Source organism: Moschus berezovskii, chromosome 26, assembly GCF_049115385.1.
Source record: "Moschus berezovskii isolate FMDL1 chromosome 26, NW_MosBer_1.0, whole genome shotgun sequence".
Lineage (NCBI taxonomy): Eukaryota > Metazoa > Chordata > Mammalia > Artiodactyla > Moschidae > Moschus > Moschus berezovskii.
In genome coordinates this window covers 48885737-48905485 of record NC_142485.1, presented here as the reverse complement: position 1 = coordinate 48905485, position 19749 = coordinate 48885737, and the positions used below count along the sequence as shown (strand labels likewise).

The 19749-nt window shown below is 41.3% G+C and overlaps 1 protein-coding gene across 1 annotated transcript in view; it reads left to right on the top strand.

The window, feature by feature from the left end:
• LOC129537450 (diacylglycerol kinase kappa-like) overlaps positions 1-19749 on the top strand; it is a 148478-nt gene that overhangs the window by 11832 nt on the left and 116897 nt on the right. The window contains 5 exon segments of the mRNA XM_088832678.1: positions 359-607; positions 692-793; positions 10108-10217; positions 15132-15212; positions 17183-17287. Of these exon segments, the coding sequence (XP_088688804.1) occupies positions 359-607; positions 692-793; positions 10108-10217; positions 15132-15212; positions 17183-17287 (647 nt within the window).

Sequence of the window (19749 nt, the reverse complement as noted above, 5' to 3'; positions counted from 1 at the left end):
CTTCTCTCTGTTCAGTCGTGCTTTGGGGAGGGAGGAACGCTGCTAACAAATATCCCTGGCATCTGTGGGGAGTGCTCACAATGTCTTGGCTACACTGGGATTGCCCCCGCTCACGGCATGTGTGCTTTCCCTGTTATACTGTTCGGGCTCTAGGTTGCTCTGTCGGGAACTGTCCACGGCCGCCGCTGGGTTGTATGCACTTCCCAGGTTTGAGCGGCTCAGATTCAGGTACTCGGGTACTCCACAAAGGCGCAGACATGGCTAGGCCTGCATTTTGTGCCTTCCCCAGTCCGAGCAGTTCAGGTGACCAGGCGTTTGGCGAGCGCAGTTTCTGTGACTTATCACCTCACCTCCCCAGTTCCTGCCGCTCGGTTTTCTGGGTGTACAACTGGCACACTTTCTTGGGCAAATATTGACTGGCCAGAACCCAAGAAGTCTCAGTTAGCAACGAAGCCTGTCTGCCGCTTGGTATCAGAGGCCTCTTTTGGGCCACAGTTGCCCCTTCCGGTGCTGGCTGCCCTCCCTGCCTATCCCGGCAGGGGATGGGGGAATGCCCTGACCTCAGCCGGCTTGCTCTGCTTAGTCCTTTGTGCTGTGATCGGGGCTGGTGGAGTCTTAGTTTGAGGCTTTTTGCCTTTTCACAGGCTTTTCGCCTTTTAGCTGCACAGTCTGCTCGCGGTCTCCCGTTAAGGCCTTCAGATTGCCCTCCGGGCATTCAGGCCCTGTCCTCTCTCTAAGCGCTATTGCCCGCACCTCGCTGCCCATCCCCCTCTTGCTAGTGGAGGGTGCCGGCGTTAGTGCTGCTTCTCCGCTGACATTTTCCTCTGGGCACTCAGACTGTGTGTTTTAATTATTTATTTCTTTTTTCTCCCGGTTGTGTGGCCCTCTGATTTTCCAAGGCTGGCCACAACTCACCCGTGAGTGTTTCCAGGTGTTTGGAAACTTCTCTCTCTCTTATTTTAAGCGAAGGGCTCCGTTCCTCCCCTTTTTGACTTTCTTTTTATCTTCTTTATTCTTTCTTACCTGCTCTCAAAGACAATGGGTTGCTTTTCTGGGTTCCTGATGTCCTCTGTCAGCATTTAGAAGTTGTTTTGCGGGATTTACTCAGAGATCAAATGTTCTTTTGCTGAATTTATGGGGAAGAAAGTGCTCGCTCCGTCCTATTCCTCTGCTATCTTCTATCTTCCCCCCGGTGTCCTCTAATTTCATTTTTATACTTATTGAATTTCCATCATTCTGCTCTGTTACACTGTGAATAGAATTAGAATTACTGTGATGTTAAGGTTTGTCAAAAGTTCTCAATGTGGGCTGGCCTTCACATTCTTGTTGGGTTTGAAATATTAGCTATAATATCTGTGGCACATGATATCATGAGACAGCTGTTGGAGGGGCATATAGATAAGCACTGCTGACAGGCATGCCTAGGAAAACAATGAAAAGAATGATGTACAAAAGATAAACAAGCATGTGAAATCAAAATGTGAGGTTGGAAAGGAGTCAATCAAAAAGATCCCAGAACACTGGACCCAAAGTATCCTTATGTAAAATAGAAGCATGAGCACAGCCCTTAGCAGGTAGCCATTGCTATGCCTTACTTCTCCACATCCTGTTACTAAGCAACAGGACTTGCTCAGCAATTGGACAGTGCATCCCTGGGCCGTGCCCATAAGCAACCAACTATCAATGAGGTACCGACTGGTACGTCTCCTGCTCAGCTATTGGTCAACTACACAGTGGGCCCTACCTGATGATAAATGTGAATGAGGGACCATCGGGGAAGTGATTCAGTCAAGAGTCCGTGGTGCAGTGGTCATGTGACTCTTGCCTTTGGGCACCTTGCTTTTTATTTCCTTTTTTATTAATCAGGGATGTATTTCTGGTAGAAGAGGCAAGTTGAGTTTCCTTAATCAATATGAGAGTTGAAGTGTCCCCAGCAATATTAGTGGAGGAGACATTTAACACTTTCTTTGCTCTCATGTGTAATCTTATGGAGACAGTGTAGTGAACTTGGGGAAACAGACTGAGTATTCACTAATTCTCGGGGTCTCTAAAGCTCATTAGAGAAGAAAAAAAACATACAAAATGTTCTAAATTACCTTTTTCCATGTAAAGTGCTTGGTCTTAAGTTCCTTAAGACCCTCAAGAACCCCCAATAGGAAAAGTGTGGTCTAGAGATGAAGGGACTAGAGGATTCTGAAATGCTGAAATGGGATGAAAATTGTTCATTCAGGAATGGAGGATGCAGAAGTGTTGGAGGGAGACATATAAGTCAAAGAATAAAGGGCACTGAAGGAAAATCTGACAATAATGAGTAAAACATCATGCCCCTGAATCACCACTCCCCAGAATCAGACACACAGAGGTGTCAGCAGTGGATAAGTTTTGTCATGGCCTCTCTCAGCCTTCACAAGCCTATGTTGATGGGAAAATTGGTACATTGTGATGTCTAAGACCCCAAGGCCATCATTGGCTAAGGGACTGACTAGCTGAACAATCAGATTGAAGGGTATGGCTCCTCATTGTCCTGAGAAGGTATATATAGGGGGGTCAGAGGCAGAGATTCTGGGTTAGGCCTCTTCGTGGGATCATCAAGACTATGGTAACCAGGAAGCCACAGAAGCCAAGAAGAGCTACAATGCTTTTTCCTTCAAGGATGGAAGGAAGAAAGACAATCCATTGTCAACGGAGATACAGAGGCAGTGTGAAGGTAAGATGACTTCATCTAGCTCCCCATTTTCTCCATTGACTTTGCTGCCCAAATCTCTACACTGCCCTTGCCTGGTACAAAAGCCCTCATCAGCCCACACCTCATTTTCATGAATTCTCCCTTACAATTCAGTTATGATATGTTTTCCTAAAAACTAATACCCTTCTCTTTTCTTTCCAGGCACAAAATATGACCATGAGGGTCAAAGACCACTACAAGGGATTTTGAGAAAGAAAATCCGATCATATTCCACTCAGTCGAAGAAGGTGAAGAAAACAAGAAAACCAAACTGGTTTTTCTGTTCCTGGCACGTAAGACACTGAATCAATTCTGAAAAAGGTTCAAAAATATGAGGCAGAGTCCAAGAAGTAGGCAGAATTGAAAGAGAAGTTCATCTCCGCCACCCCAGGATGAGAGAACATTGAGAAGTACAACCTGGGAAGCCAGTAACTGAATACCAAAGGTCAGACACTTTAGAATTGTTTCTCCAGAAGTCTGCTTTATTACAAATGGCCAACCAGGAAAAGACTGACGCTCACACTAACATAGAAAACTGATGGCTGCCATTGAAATAAACATCAAATGATAAAAAGATGATACTTGTGTTTGTGTGTATGAATTTGGAATGGGAAGGGAGGGGAAGGAGAGAAGAGGTGGGCACCTATGAGGGGAGGAGTGTGGTGTCCCGAGAGATTGGGGAACAGACCCTCAGGGCCCCAGGTAACCAGAGAGTAGAGGTATGGACTGGGTCAGGAGTCTGCACTTTAGATGGGTAACCCTGCTTAACAATTGATCTCAGTGGCAAGGATTAGTGGTGTAGTGTTACTGCCTTTGTTTGGGGTGTGGAATGACATTAGGGTCTAGATTGCCAGAACCCAGATGGGAAGGAAGTTCAACATGGGGATGGTGAATGTCATATTTCCCTGAGAAAAGCAGGCAGAAATCACCTCCTGGCCATCTAGGTCATAAAGGGCTTTGTTGCATCAGTTGCATATGCTGTCACCTAAAGGTGGTCAGGAGGCACAAAATGCTGATACAACTAAAACCCACAGCTAGCACTCCCAAAGATTAAAGTAATGTTTGCAGGGAACAGACCAAATATCAGTTAGGCCACTGTTATCCTAAGAAATTGGTGGGAGCAGTGTGTTACCAAGGGCAGGGCAGGGGAGGTGGCACAATCCCAATGCATATGACAAACAGGATCACCAAAGACAGATAATTATTTGGGGTTGGGGACAACATTCAGTTTGTGGGATCTTCGTTCCCTGACTAGGGATTGAAAACGTTTCTGTTTCCTTGTTAATTTTCTGTTTAGTCGATCTATCCATATGTGTCAGTGGGGTATTAAAGTCTCCCACTCTTATTGTGTTATTGTTAATTTCTCCTTTCATAATTATTAACATTTGTCTAGCATATTGTGGAACTCCTGTGTTGGGTGCAAATATATTTATAATTGTTATATCTTCTTTTTGGATTGATCCTTTGATCATCATGTAGTGTCCTTCTTTGTCTCTTTTCACAACTTTTGTTTTAAAGTCTATTTTATCTGATATGAGTATTGCTACTCCTGCTTTCTTTTGGTCTCCATTTGTGTGGAATATGTTTTTCCAGTCCTTCTCTTTCAGTCTGTATGTGTCCTTTGTTTTGAGCTGGGTCTGTTGTACACAACATATACAGGGGTCTTGTTTTTCTATCCATTTAGCCAGTCTTTGTATTCGGTTGGGGCATTCAACCCATTTACATTTAAGGTAATTATTGATAAGTATGATCCCGTTGCCATTTACTTTATTGTTTTGGGTTTGGGTTTATACCCCCTTTCTCTGCTTCCAGTCTAGAGGAGGTTATTTAGCATTTGTTGAAGAACAGGTTTGGTGATTGTGAATTCTCTCAGCTTCTGTTTGTGTGTAAGCCTTTTGATTTCTCCTTCATATTTGATTGAGATCCTTGCTGGGTACAGTAATCTGGGCTGTAGGCTATTTTCTTTCATCATTGTAAGTATGTCCTGCCATTCCCACCTGGCCGGAAGAGTTTCTAATGAAAGATCAGGTGTTATCCGTGTGGGAATCCCCTTGAGTATTATTCACTGTTTTTCCCTTGCTGCTTTTAATATTTGTTCTTTGTCTTTGTCCTTTGTTAATTTTATTAATATGTGTCTTGGGGTGTTTTGCCTTGGGTTTTTCCTGTTTGGAACTCTCTGGGTTTCTTGGACTTCGATGATATTTCCTTCCCCATTTTAGGGAACTTTTCAACTATCATCTCCTCAAGTATTTTCCCATGGACTTTCTTTCTGTCTTCCTCTTCTGGACTCCTACGATTCGAATTTTGGGGCGTTTAAGATTGTCCCAGAGGTCTCTGTGATTGTCCTCGTTTCTTTTTATTCGTTTTCCTTTTTTCCTCTCTTTTTCATTTATTTCTATTGTTCTATCTTCTAGCTCACATATCCTATCTTCTGTCGCTCTTATTCTATTGTTGGTTCCATCCAGAGTGATTTGGATCTCATTTATTGTATTATTCCTTATGTATTGACTTTTTTACTTCTTCTAGGTGCTTGTTAAACCTTTCTTGCATCTTTTCGATCCTTGTCTCCAGGCTATTTATTTACACCATTTTATTTTCAAGACTTTGGATCATTTTCACTGTCATTATTCGGAATTTTTAATCAGGTAGATTCCTTATCTCATCCTCTTTTGTTTGGGTTGGTGGGCATTTGCAACCACACCTTTGCTTACTCGCAAAGCAAGTCAGAGGAAACATGTTGGAAATACACAGGATGCTGGCTGTTTCCCCATAACAATTCCAGGTCATGACCTAACCCACTCTGAATGCCTACTCCAGACCCTCTTATTTCATAGAACACCCATTCCCACAACTATGGCAAAGGCTTCCATGGCTGAGAAGAATGTACAGGTGCCAGGAGTGGAACCAACTCAGATCTGACCTACATCTGAACAAGTTGACAGCAGCCATTGGCACAATGGAAGTATCTGGAACTCTGACTGGTGTGCTGGGACTGTGCTAGTAGTAGTGCCGATATTGGGCACCCCTTCTTGCTCTAGCACTTCTTTCTTTGGGGGTAAAATTTCCAATGCTGGAAGGTGATATAACACACACTTACATGAAATGAAATCAACATGGACCTGAAATTCTGGGCTTCTGTACTATCAACTTGATACTCAACCTAACTCCCCAATAGGCAGGCTTGGCTGGTGAGCACAGGAGAAGTCCGGGCTCATACATGGCACTGGTTCTGGCCCCTCTATTTCTAGTCCCATCTCTCACCAATGTGAGTGTTGCCAATACACAAGAAGCCAAATTAATCTGGAACGTAAAATTATGGAAATTGCCCAATAGCGAAAACAAAACGAAAAACAATTTAAAAATGAGAACAGTTTAAGAGACTTCTAGACAACATCAAGGATACTAACATTCACTTTCTTAGGTCGTAGAAGGAAAAGAGAGAGAGAAAGGCGTCAAAAATGTATATTTAATGTGTTGAAAGGGAAAAATTGCAACCCATAATATTCTACCCAGCAAGATAATCATCCAGAATTGGAGAGAAGAACTTCTCAGACAAGCAAAAACTAAGAGCTTATCCATACTAAACCAACTCGGAAGGAAATATTAAAGAGTCTTCTCTAAGAGGAGAAAGAAGTGAAAATCTACAGAGAAGGGAAAAACTCCAACCAGGACACACAAACACATAGTAGAGGCTGTGGATCAACCAAGTAGATAATCTAGTATAAAAATTAAAAGACAAGTGAATTGCAAATTAAACGCTAAGTACATTAAACACCCTATTACATCAATAGACAGAGCATCTTAAATAAAAAGCAATAGAAAACTGTAGTCTTAAATTACAGAATAGAGTAGTTGAACTAAATAGATACCTACAGCATTTATTGTTGTTATTCAGGTACTAAGTTGTCTGTCTCTTTTGAATCTCCATTGGCTGTAGCCTTCCAGGCTCCTCTGTCCATGGGATTTCCCAGGCAAGATCACTGGAGTTTATTACATTCTTTTTCCAGGGGCTCTTGCTGACCCAGGGATCAAATCTGCATCTTCTGCATTGCAGGCAGATGCTTTACTTCTGAGCCAAATTGCTTCAGTTCAGTTCATTTCAGTCACTCAGTCGTGTCCGACTCTTTGAGACCCCATGAATCACAGCACGCCAAGCCTCCCTGTCCATCAGCAATTCCCGGAGTTAACTCAGACTCATGTCCATCGAGCTGGTGATGCCATCCAGCCATCTCATTCTATGTCATCCCCATCTCCTCCGGCCCTCAATCCCTCCCAGCATCAGAGACTTTTCTAGTGAGTCAACTTGTCGCATGAGTTGGCCAAAGTATTGGAGTTTCAGTTTCAGCATCAGTCCTTCCAATCACCCAGGAGTGATCTCATCTAGAATGGACCGGTTGGCTCTCCTTGCAGTCCAAGGGACTCTCAGGAGTCTTCTCCAGCACCACAGTTCAAAAGCATCAATTCTTCGGTGATCAGCTTTCTTCACAGTCCAACTCCTCTCACATCCATACATAACCATGGGAAAAACCATAGCCTTGACTAGACAGACCTTGGTTGGCAAAATAATGTCTCTGCTTTTGAATATGCTATCTAGGTTGCTCATAATTTTCCTTCCAATAAGTAAGCATCTTTTAATTTCATGGCTGCAAGCAGCATCTGCAGTGATTTTGGAGCCTAAAAAAATAAAGTCTGACACTGCTTCCACTGTTTCCCCATCTATTTCCCAAGAAGTGATGGGACCAGATGCCATGATCTTTGTTTTCTGAATGTTGAGCTTCAAGCCAACATTTGCACTCTCCTCTTTCACTTTCCTCAAGAGGCTTTTTAGTTACTCTTCACTTTCTACCATAAGGGTGGTGAAATCTGTATATCTGAGGTTATTGATAATTCTCCCGGCAATCTTGATTCCAGCTTGGGCTTCTTCCAGCCCAGTGTTCCTCATGATGTACTCTGCATATAAGTTAAATTAGCAGGATGACAATATAGACCCTTGATGCACTCTTTTTCCTATTTGGAACCAGTCTGTTGTTCCATGTCCAGTTCTAACTGTTGCTTCCTGACCTGCATTCAGGTTTCTCAAGAAGCAGGTCAGGTGGTCTGGTATTCGCATCTCTTTCAGAATTTTCCATAGTTTATTGTGATCAACACAGTCAAAGTCTTTGTCATAGTCAATGAAGCAGAAATATATGTTTTTCTGGAACTCTCTTGCTTTCTCCATGATCCAGCAGATGTTGGCAATTTGATTTCTGGTGCCTCTGCCTTTTCTAAAACCTGCTTGAACATCTGGAAGTTCACGGTTCACATATTGCTGAAGCCTGGCTTGGATAATTTTGAGCATGATTTAATAGCATGTGAGATGAGTTCAATTTGGCGGTAGTTTGAGCATTCTTTGGAATTGCCCTTTTTGGATTGGAATGAAGACTGACCTTTTCCAGTCTTATGGCCACTGCTGTTTTCCAAATTTGCTGGCGTATTGAGTGCAGCACTTGCACAGCATCATCTCTCAGGATTTGAAATAGCTCATTTGGAATTCCATCACCTCCACTAGCTTTGTTTGTGGTGATGTTCTCTAAGGCCCACTTGACTTCACATTCCATGATATCTTGCTCCAGGTGAGTGATCACGCCATCGTGATTATCTTGGTCTTGAAGATCTTTTTTGTACAGTTCTTCTGTGTATTCTTGCCACCTCTTCTTAATGTCTTCTGCTTCTGTTAGGTCCATACCATTTCTGTTCTTTATCGAGCCCATCTTTGCATGAAATGTTCCCTTGATATCTCTAATTTTCTTGAAGAGATGTGTTGTTTTTCCTATTATGGTGCTTTCCTCTATTTCTTTGCATCAATCGCTGAGGAAGGCTTTCTTATCTCTCCTTGCTATTCTTTGGAACTCTGCATTCAGATGCTTCTATCTTTCCTTTTCTCCTTTGCTTTTCTCTTCTCTTATTTTCACAACTATTTGTAAAACCTCCTCAGACAGTCATTATGCTTTTTTGCATTTCTTTTCCATGGGGGTGGTCTTGGTTCCTGTCTCCTGTACAATGTCAGAAACCTCTATCCAGAGTCCATCAGGCACTCTATCTATCAGATCTAGTCCCTTAAATCTATTTTTTACTTCTACTGTATATTCATAAAGGATTTGATTTAGGTCATATCTGAATGGTCTAGTGGTTTTCCCTACTTTCTTCAATTTCAGTCTGAATTTGACTATACGGATTTCATGTTCTGAGCCACAGTCAGCTCCTGGTCTTGTTTTTTCTAACTGTATAGAGCTTCTCCATCTTTGGCTGCAAAGAATATAATCAATCTGATTTCGGTGCTGACCAACTGGTGATGTCCATGTGAAGAGTCTTCCCTTGTGTTGTTGGAAGAGGTTGTTTACCAGATGTTCAGATTTTTTTAATAGAGACCTGGATTGTTATTTGAAATTTTCTGCTTTTTAAATAATATCAATTAATTAAGACATGAAAAACACTAGGTGGGCCAAGCAAACACTTCCACAACCACCGAATGGTTAATTCTAATTTAGATGATGGATGGAATTCATGGTAGAGCTTTGATTTTATAACTTAAGTCTGTCTCTTTGTCCATTCAGCATGGGCTTGTTTGCAGTTTGGTGGGTACGAGTACCTCTCCCAAATGGTAGTCTTGCATGTTGACTTGTATCCTATAAGGTTACATTGGGGAAAGCCTCCCCAATGGTAACATGGTAAGCAGATTCTATGCTTGGTTAGAATAAACCTGTTCGACAAGTAACAGAAAAATCAGTTGGTAAAACTATGAGATATGTAAGTAAAGTAATCAGATGATAGTTCTTTTCCATGCACTTTTTGCTCTTACCAGATCTTGAATCCCTTGAAGGCTATGGTAAAGACTTGGAATTTGGTTCTAAAACTTTTGGGAAGCTATTGGAGGCTTGCGAGCAGGAAGGGATATGATCCAACTTATTATTCTAAAATGAACATGTTGAAATTGCAGATAGGAAAGCCCTGTCTAGGCCTGCAACCTGAAGACTTCCAAAATATCTGCCCTTACTGAACTCAGCCTCTCCCCCAACAATTTGTTCTTCCCCAGGAATGTAGCTCTTATATTTATGTGTTCTGTCTCTCATCCCCTCTTCCTACCACAAATGAAAATGTTTTCCATGTTTGTTGGGCCATGTGTCCTAAGAAACTTAGAGCCTATATGATTTGGAATGTGTTATCCAAGGGTAACCAATGCTTTTTCTGAATAAAGTAACTTCTCTATATTCTTGCCTGGCCCTTAGGCCATTTCTCAGATATTGACAGGGTCTTCCAGATATTTGAACTTCTCAAATGAGCGGACCAGTGATATGGTCTTGCAAATTGACCTAATTACTCAAAGCTATGCTTCTATCTTTCAGAAAATACTGAAGGAAGACCTCTGCTAAAGAACTGTAACTCATTCAAGAGATGGAAGCTTACATATATTCTGGTTCGAGGACAAAGGCTCTGCTTTGCACACCATCCTGCTGTAAGAGAATATATATATACACATATATGTGTATGTGTATATATACAATCTTGTCAATTGTATTAGTAGGTAGGTACCAGGAAATACTTTGAGAGGAGATAAACCAAGAGGCTAAGACATGTTAGCAAGAATTAAGGTGGATAATCCTAATCTGCTCCATTATGTCCCTAGCTAGACCATATCCCATTATGTTCTTGCTGTTCAGTCTCTAAGTCGTCCTGGACTCTTTGTAACCCCATGGACTGGAGCACTCCAGGCTCCCCTGTCCTTCACTACTTCCAGGAATTTGCTCAAATTCATGTCTACTGAGTCAGTGATGCTATCTAATCATCTCATCCTCTACTGCCCCATCTCCTTTTCCCTTCAATTTTTCCAAGCTTCAGGGTCTTTTCCAATCTTTACATCAGGTGGCCAAAGTATTGGAGTTTTAGCTTCAACACCAGTCCTTCCAATGAATATTCAAGGTTGATTTCCTTTAGGATTGGCTGGTTCAATCTCCTTGCTATCTAAGGGACTCTCAGGAGTCTTCTCCAACACCACATTTCAAAAACATAAATTCTTCAGTGCTCAGCCTTCTTTACGGTCCAACTCTCACATCCATACATGACTACTTGAAAAAATATAGTTTTGACTAGACAGACCTTTGCAGGCAAAGTGATATCTCTGTTTTTTAACATGTTGTCTAGATTTACCACAGGTTTCCTTTCAAGGAGCAAGCATCTTTTAATTTCACGGTCGTGATCACTGTCCACATGATTTCGGAGCCCAAGAAAATAAAATCTGTCACTGCTTGCACTTTTTTACCTTCCATTTACCATGAAGTGATGGGACCAGAGGCCATGATCTTAGTTTTTTGAATGTTGAGTTTCAAGCCAGCTTTTTCCCTCTCCTCTTTCACCCTCATCAAGAGGAGGCTCTTTAGCTTCTCTTTACTTTATGCCATTAGAATGATATCATTTGCATATCTGAGGTTGTTGGTATTTGTCCTGACAGTCTTGATTCCAGCTTGAGCTTCATCCAGCCTGGCATTTCTCATGATGTACTCTGCCTATAAGTTAAATAAGCAGGGTGACAATATACAGCCTTCTCACACTCCTTTCCCAATTTTGAACCAGTCCATTGTTCCATGTCTGGTTCTAGCTGTTGCTTCTTGACCTGCATACAAGTTTCTCAGGAGACAGGTAAGGTGGTCTGGTACTCACATCTCTTTAAGAATTTTCCACAGTTTGTTGTGATCCACACAGTAAAAGGCTTTAGCGTAATCAATGAAGCAGAGGTAGATATTTTCCTGGAGTTCCCTTGCTTTCTCTATGATCCAACAAATATTGGCAATTTGATCTCTGATTCCTCTGTTTTTTTTAAACCCAGCTGGTACACCTGGAAGTTCTCAGTTCATGTACTGCTGAAGCCGAGCTTGAAGAATTTTGAGCACAACCTTACTAGCATGTGAAATGAATGCAATTATACAGTAGTTTGAACATTTTTTGGCATTTCCTTTCTTTGAGATTGGAATGAAAACTGACATTTTCAGTCCTGTGGACACTGCTAAGTTTTCCAATTTGCTGATATATTGAGTGCAACACTTTAACAACATTATCTTTTAGGATTTAAAATAACTCAGCTGGAATTCCATCACCTCCATTAGCTTTGTTTGTAATGATGCTTTCTAAGGACCACTTTCACAGTGTCACCTTTTAGGATTTGAAATAGCTCAGCTGGACTTCCATCATGTCCACTAGCTTTGTTCATTGTGATGCTTTCTAAGGCCCACTTGACTTCACATTCCAGGATGTCTGGTTCTCAGTGAGTGATCACACTATCGTGGTTTTCTGGGTCATGAAGATCTTTTTTGTATGGTTCTTCTGTGTATTCTTGCCACCTGTTCTTAATATCTTCTGCTTCTGTTAGGTCCATACCATTTCTGTCCTTTATTGTGTCCATGTTTGCATGAAATATTCCCTTGATATCTCTAGTTTTCTTGCAGAGATCTCCAGTGTTTCCCATTCTATTGTTTTCCTCTATTTCTTTGCACTGGTCACTGAGGAAGGCTTTCTTATCTCTCCTTGATAATCTTCAGAACTCTGCATTCAGATGGATATCTTTCCTTCTCTCCTTTGTCTTTCCTTTCTCTTCCTTTCATAGCTTTTTGTAAGGCCTCCTCAACAACCATTTTGCCTTTTTGCATTTCTTTTTCTTGGGGATGGTTTTGATCACTGCCTCCTGTAGAATGTCATGAACCTCCGTCCATAGTTCTTCAGGCAGTCTATCAGATCTAATCCCTTGAATCCATTTGTCACTTCCACTGTATAGTCATAAGGGATTTGATTTAGGTCAAACTTGAGTGCCCTAGTGGTTTTCCTTATTAAGTCTGAATTTTGCAATAAGGAGTACATGACCTGAGCCACAGTCAGCTCCTGGTCTTGTTTTGACTGACGGTATAGAGCTTCTCCATCTTTGGCTGCAAATAATATAATCAATCTGATTTCAAATCCTAAAAGATGATGCTGTGAAAGTGCTGCACTCAATATGCAAGAAATTTTTTAAAACTCAGCAGGGGCCACAGACTGGAAAAGGTCAGTTTTCATTCCAATCCCAAAGAAAGGCAATGCCAGAGAATGCTCAAACTAACATACAATTGCACTCATCTCACACACTAGCAAAGTTATGCTCAAAATTCTCCAAGCCAGGCTTCAACAGTACATGAACCGTGAACGTCCAGATGTTTAAGCTGGATTTGGAAAAGGCAGAGGAACCAGAGATCAAATTGCCAACATCTGTTGGATCATAGATAAAGCAAGAGAGTTTCAAAAAATCATCTACTTCTGCTTTATTGGCTATGCCAAAGCCTTTGACTGTGTGGATCACAACAAACTATGGAAAATTCTTCAAGACATGGGAGTACCAGACCACCTGAACTGCCTCCTGAGAAATCTGTATGCAGGTAAAGAAACAACAGTTAGAACTGGACATGGAACAACAGACTGGTTCCAAATCGGTAAAGGAATACAGCAAGGCTGTATATTGTCACCCTGCTTACTTAACTTATGTGCAGAGCACATCATGAGAAATGCTGGACTGGATGAGGCACAAGCTGGAATTAAGATTGGCGGAAGAAATATCAATAACCTCAGATATGCAGATGACACCACCCTTATAGCAGAAAGTGAAGAACTAAAGAGCCTCTTGTTGAAAGTGAAAGAGGAGAGTGAAAAAGTTGGCTTAAAACTCAACATTCAGAAAACTAAGATCATGGCATCTGGTCCCATTATTCATGGCAAGTAGATCAGGAAACAGTGGAAACAGTGACAGACTTAATTTGGAGGGCTACAAAATCGCTGCAGATGGTAACTGCAGCCATGAAATTAAAAGAAGCTTGCTCCTCGGAAGAAAAGTTATGACCAACCTAGACAGCTTATTAAAAAGCAGAGACATTATTTTGCCTGCAAACGGCTGTCTAGTCAAAAGCTATGGTTTTTCCAGTAGTCATGTGTGGATGTGAGAGTTGGACTATGAAGAAAGCTGAACACTGAAGAATTGATGCTTTTGAACTGTGGTGTTAGTGAAGACTCTTGAAAGTCTCTTGGACAGCAAGGAGATCGAACCAGTCCATCCTAAAGGAAATCAGTCCTGAATATTCATTGGAAGGACTGATGTTGAAGCTGAAACTCCAATACTTTGGCCACCTGATGCGAAGAGCTGACTCATTTGAAAAGACCCTGATGCTGGGAAGGATTGAAGGCAGAAGGAGAAGGGGATGACAGAGGATGAGATGGTTGGATGGCATCACTGACTCAATGGACATGAGTTTGAGTAAACTCCAGGAGTTGATGATGGACAGCGTGGCCTGGAGTGCTGCAGTCCATGGGGTCACAAAAAGTCAGACACGACTGCACGACTGAACTGAAGGCCCACTTGATTTCACACTCCAGGATGTCTGGCTCTAGGAGATTGACCACACCCTCATGGTATCTGGGTCATTAAGACCTTTTCTATACAGTTTTTCTGTGTATTCTTGCCACCTCTTCTTAATCTCTTCTGCTTCTGTTATGTTCTTACTGAGCCACTTCATTCTTTCTGGCCTGAGTACATGCTAAGTCACTTCAGTCAGGTCTGATTTTGCAACCCTAGGTACTGTAGCCTGCCAGGTCCTACATCCGTGGGATTCTCCAGGCAAGAACACTGGAATGGGTTGCCATGCCCTCCTCCAGGGGATCTTCCTGAGGCAGGGATCAAATCTGCATCTCCTGCGGCTCTTGCATTGCAGGCAGATTCGTTACCCCTGGGCCATCAGAGAAGCCTCATTCTTTCTGGAGCTATTAGTAATTGCCCTGAACTCTTCCCCAGTAGCATATTAGACACCTTTCAACCTGGGGGCTCATTTTCCAGTGTCATACCTCTTTGCCTTTTCATACTGTTCATGGAGTTCTCCAGTCAAGAATACTGGAGTGGGTTGACATGCCCTCCTCCAGTGGACCACGTTTTGTCAGAACTCTTCACTATGTCCTGTCCATCTTGGGTGGCCCTGTATGGCATGGCTCATAGCTTCCTTGAATTATGCAAGGCCCTTCACCACAACAAGGCTGTGTTCCATAAAGGCAGTATCCCACTATATTTTCCAGCATAAACCTTTAGTTTTAAATAATCCTGAACTACCTAAGCTTTCCTATAAATCCACATAAAAGTTTTGGGTAGAGTTGTGCTTTGGGTTTAGTTTGGTTAATTTTCTGTTTGTTACATGATATATCAATCAAAATCATTATGCTAAATAAATCCAGCACTCAAGCCAAAGAAATAACGGAATTATAACTGCCAAAAATGTCTTTTAGTATTCCTGTGTATGTGTTTACCTTTTAGTGTATGTTTGCCTCAATAACCAGATGGTTCCTTTTCCCTCTCCCTCTTATACCTTTCCAGTTTGCACGCTTTGAAACAATTGATTTGTCTCAAGTTGCCTTGGCAGAAAGCAGCTGTAGAAATCTTTGCCACAGTTTTTGCGTAAGTAAGATTAGGATTGCCTGAATGGGCAAGGGTGAGAGCTAGCTGGGAAGAGGGGTTTCCATACCTACCTGTCACCTGTTTGGAATTCAAATTTCCCAAGTCTTCTTTAATCCCAAAGTGTGTTTGGAAATCCACTTAAAGTAGCATTGCAAATGAGTGCTAAAGATTATTCATGTGAGTATTTTCTATCAGCCCACTGAATGGTGGGGGGGGGGTGAGGAAAGCATGATTGCCCTGGTCTCTATTACCAGTTTGATATAAAAGCAGAGCTGATTTCAGGATGGGGGTGACTATTTAAAAAATCAATCCTTCTGGTGAAGGTAATTTAAATGAATATCATTGGGAGGCTTTCAAGAGACTGCTAATATTTTGTAGACTATATCAAGATATTTGAGCTACATGACATTTTCTCCTTTGATGAAACAGATAAGAACCTAAATCCAAAGTGAAAGTTACTCTATGCTGAGATTACTAATGAGAGTACCTCAAAGAACCCAGAAGATTTTCTAGGGATCTATTCAATGGCTTGTTACTGCTAAAATGTCATAAGACTTGGTCATTCAGGTAAATTCAGAACAGAAATCTCACTGAAAAATAACAAGTCCATTGGCCCAAGAATTCTCCTACCCTTCTCTTCACAGGAATGTTTTTTTCTCAGCATCAGTGGTGGGTTATGGAGAGCAGGGTTCCTCTTCAGGCAGGTGGAGAGTGGTACTTAGCAGACTGAAGAGCTATGGGTCCAATACTCTGCTTCCATGGCTGGTCCACAGTCTATTCTCCTTTGAAAGGAGAGCAGTTGAAAGGAGACCCTACTCTCATTTCTCTCTCATTGCATCATACTGACCCAGGAAAAAGTTGAGGGTTCTGTTGACCCAGTTCCAAAAATCTTAACTTTTGAGTGATAAGCATACAAGATAATGTTTTGGGTATCCATTCTACAAATATTCCAAGGGCTAGGTTTCCCCTTAGCCTAATTAAAGCACAGCAGCACTATGCATCAACCCCCCGTAAGAATGGGTTTAGACCAAAGGAGTGACTGTTGTTACAAATTCCAACTAGTTCCTATTGCCATTATCACAGAATCATGCAGTGCTACATGCACAAGAAGAACAAAATTGTTTGTTGGTGTGGTGAGCTCTAGCTGCAAGATTTGGACTTGGGGTGGTGGGCACTGGTAATGAAGACAAGTAGGGCCACTGAAGCAATGACCAATGCTATAGCTATCCATGCTCCCTCCTGCCCTTTGGGAAAACATGAAGTTAGCATGGTCTACCTCTGCTAGACCCTCAACATGGCTTTCTCATTGTTTCTTCAAGGTTCTTGCACCAAGCAGGATTAAGAGAGATAACAGTAAAATTCTCTTCAGATTTTCCCTGACCATAAGAAAGAAAGAAACTAGATTTGTAGTTTCCTCACTCCGGTCTCACTCTCCCCTCAAACAGAAATAGGCACACACTGATGAAAAATAAACACTTTCACCATTTCAGGTAGAAAGAACAGCAAGTAAACAAGTAAGATTTTCAGGCAACTTTATTTGAGTAACAGATGGGTGCTTGGCCTAGTGTTTAAAAGCATGTGTGCTGGATCGAAAGAATCTAGATTCAAATTCTGACTTAGTTTCTTACCTACTGTTTTTCCCTGAGTAAGTCATTTAACTCCCTTTGCCACAGAAAAAATGTCCAGACTATAAAGTGAGGGAAAATAATACTGCCTAGCTCTTGGATTTGTAATGAAGATTGAAATAAATAAGATACATAAAATACAATAGAACAGTGCCCAGTACATAGTACGTGCCTTTAAATTGTTGTTTATTACTGTTATTAGTTGGGGTGGGAACTACTGTCATATATTTAAGAAGTGGCTTTGGTTGTGCTTGGTAGACCTGTCTAGTATCTTAGAGAGTTCAAACGCTCTGTTTGAGGGCAAAGTTTAAGTTGGGAATCAGCTAATAATGTGACTTTCTGTAGGTGATCACACCACAACGAAAAGTTACGCTGGCTGCACCCAATCGGAAAGACATGGAAGAATGGATTAAGGTCATAAAAACCATGCAACAGGGAGAAATTCTTAAGGTAGGGTAAAATAATAGAGAATCCACTCAAATCTCATGGGTAAGCAGTTAATTGACTGCATTAGCTAAGCCACCTTTCAAACAGGGAAATAATAAAATGGAAGCAAATACCATATGATCAGGAATTTTGCATGTATGTCATTAGGAAATCTGTCTATAAATAGAATTAATTCACCTAGACTCAAACCTTGGTAAATATGTGGTTTAGATACCTCTGTACACATCCACTTTATATATAGATGTCACTGTTTGCTCAATGGATGTATGTGAGAACCTAACTTAGATGTTCTTATGTTATTAATAGCATAGCTGCAGTAAGCAGTCTTGACTTGAGTCTACTAAGTGACTATAGTAACAAGTAAGGAAGCTGAGGCTCGAGGATAAGGAACCAGACCAAAACAAAATAACTACTCAGTTGCAAAGCCAAGATTTAGACCCAGGCTATGTGAATCCAAAGCCTATGTCCCTAACAATTATGCCCTTCTGCCTCTCTGTTTACTGTTCACAACAAAGGAAATATAGAGGGAGGAGCAAGGAACAGTCTTCCCCAAAACGTGGCAGGGTTCCTTTTCTCCTTAACAATGCCAGGCCCTGGGCTACTGCTCCCTGCAACAAGTGGTGCTACCATTAAAACTCTGGGCTATGCCCTCTGCTCAATTTTCTACAGACTTACTGCACTAGAAGTTATGTAAGTTTCAAGAGGGGAGGGATTTTTTCATTTATTTACTTAGAGCAGTGTTTGGCACATAGTAGAGGCTCAATATACATTCTTTGAATGAATAAATGAATCTGAGGGTAATCTTGGGGCTAGGGTTTAGAAATAGAGTGATATATAGTTCATCCTAAAGCAAAGTTCTGCTGTGAAGCTTTTAGAGATAATGAGGAAGATTAATTCAAACGTAAAACAAAACTGACGTATAGGAGATGTATAGGCCCTGTGATACTCAAGAGGGATAATGGATTCTATAATCCCATAATCATAAGCTAGCAAACTTTATAAAAGCCATTAAAAAGAAGTACACAGAACCTATATATGAAAGGGGTCAAGTTTTCCAGTAAAATGCTAATGCTTTATTGTTTAAGAATTCAGGTTTTCTTCCTCTACTTATTAGCAAAAATGCATATACAAGTTAAAAAATATAACCTGATGTCTTAAGTAACTAGTAAAGGATAGAGGACTGTTATAGATATTTGGGGTGGAGCAGTGTAAAATAATAGGTAGCAATGTTGTTCAGTCACTCAGTCGTGTCTGACTCTGCGACACCATGGACTGCAGCATGCCAGGCCTCCCTGTCATGGTATCTGGGTCATTAAGACCTTTTCTATACAGTTTTTCTGTATTTTTTTTTTACAGTTTTTCAACTCCCAGAGTATACTCAGACTCATGTCCATTGAGTTAGTGATGCCATCCAACCATGTTGTCCTCTGTCGTCCCCTTCTGCTGCCTTCAATCTTTCCCAGCATCAGGGTCTTTTCTAATGAGTCAGTTCTTTGCATCAAGTGGCCAGAGTATTGGAGCTTCAGCTTCAGCATCAGTCCTTCTAAACGAATATTCAGGAATGATTTCCTTTATAATTAACTGGTTTGACCTCCTTGCAGTCCAAGGGACTCTCATGAGTCTTCTCAATACCACAATTCAAAAGCATCAATTCTTTGACATTCAGCCTTCTTTATGGTCCAACTCTCACATCCATACATGACTACTGGAAAAACCATAACATTGACTAGACAGACCTCTGCAGGCAAAGGTATGTCTCTGCTTTTTAGTATGCTGTCTAGGTTCGTCATGGCTTTCTTCCAAGGAACAAGTGTCTTTTAATTTCATGGCTGCAGTCACCATCTGCATGATTTTAGAGACCATGAAAATAAATTCTGTCACTGTTTCCATTGTGCCCCCATCAATCTGCCATAAAGTGCTGAGACCAGCTGCCATGATCTTCATTTTTTGAATGTTGAGTTTTAAACCAGCTTTTTCACTCTCCTCTTTCACTTTCATCAAGAGGCTCTTTAGTTCCTCTTCACTTTCTGACATAAGGGTGATGTCATCTGCATATTAGAGGTTGATAGTTCTCCCTGCAGTCTTGATACCAGCTTGTGTTGCATCCAGTCCAGCATTTCTCGTGATGTATTCTGCATATAAGTTAAATAAGCAGGGTGACAATATATAGCCCTGATGTACTCCTTTCCCAATTTTGAACCACTCCATTATTCCATGTCTGGTTCTAACTGTTGCTTCTTGACTTGTATACAGATTTCTCAAGAGGCTGGTAAGGTGGTCTGGTATTCCCATATCTTTAAGAATTTTCCACATTTTGTTGTGATCCACACAGTCAAAGGCTTTAGCATAGTCAATGAAACAGAAGTAGATGGTTTTCTGAAATTTTCTTGCTTTATCTATAATCCAACAGATGTCAATTTGATCTCTGGAGAATTCCATGGACCGTATGAAAAGGCAAGAAGATA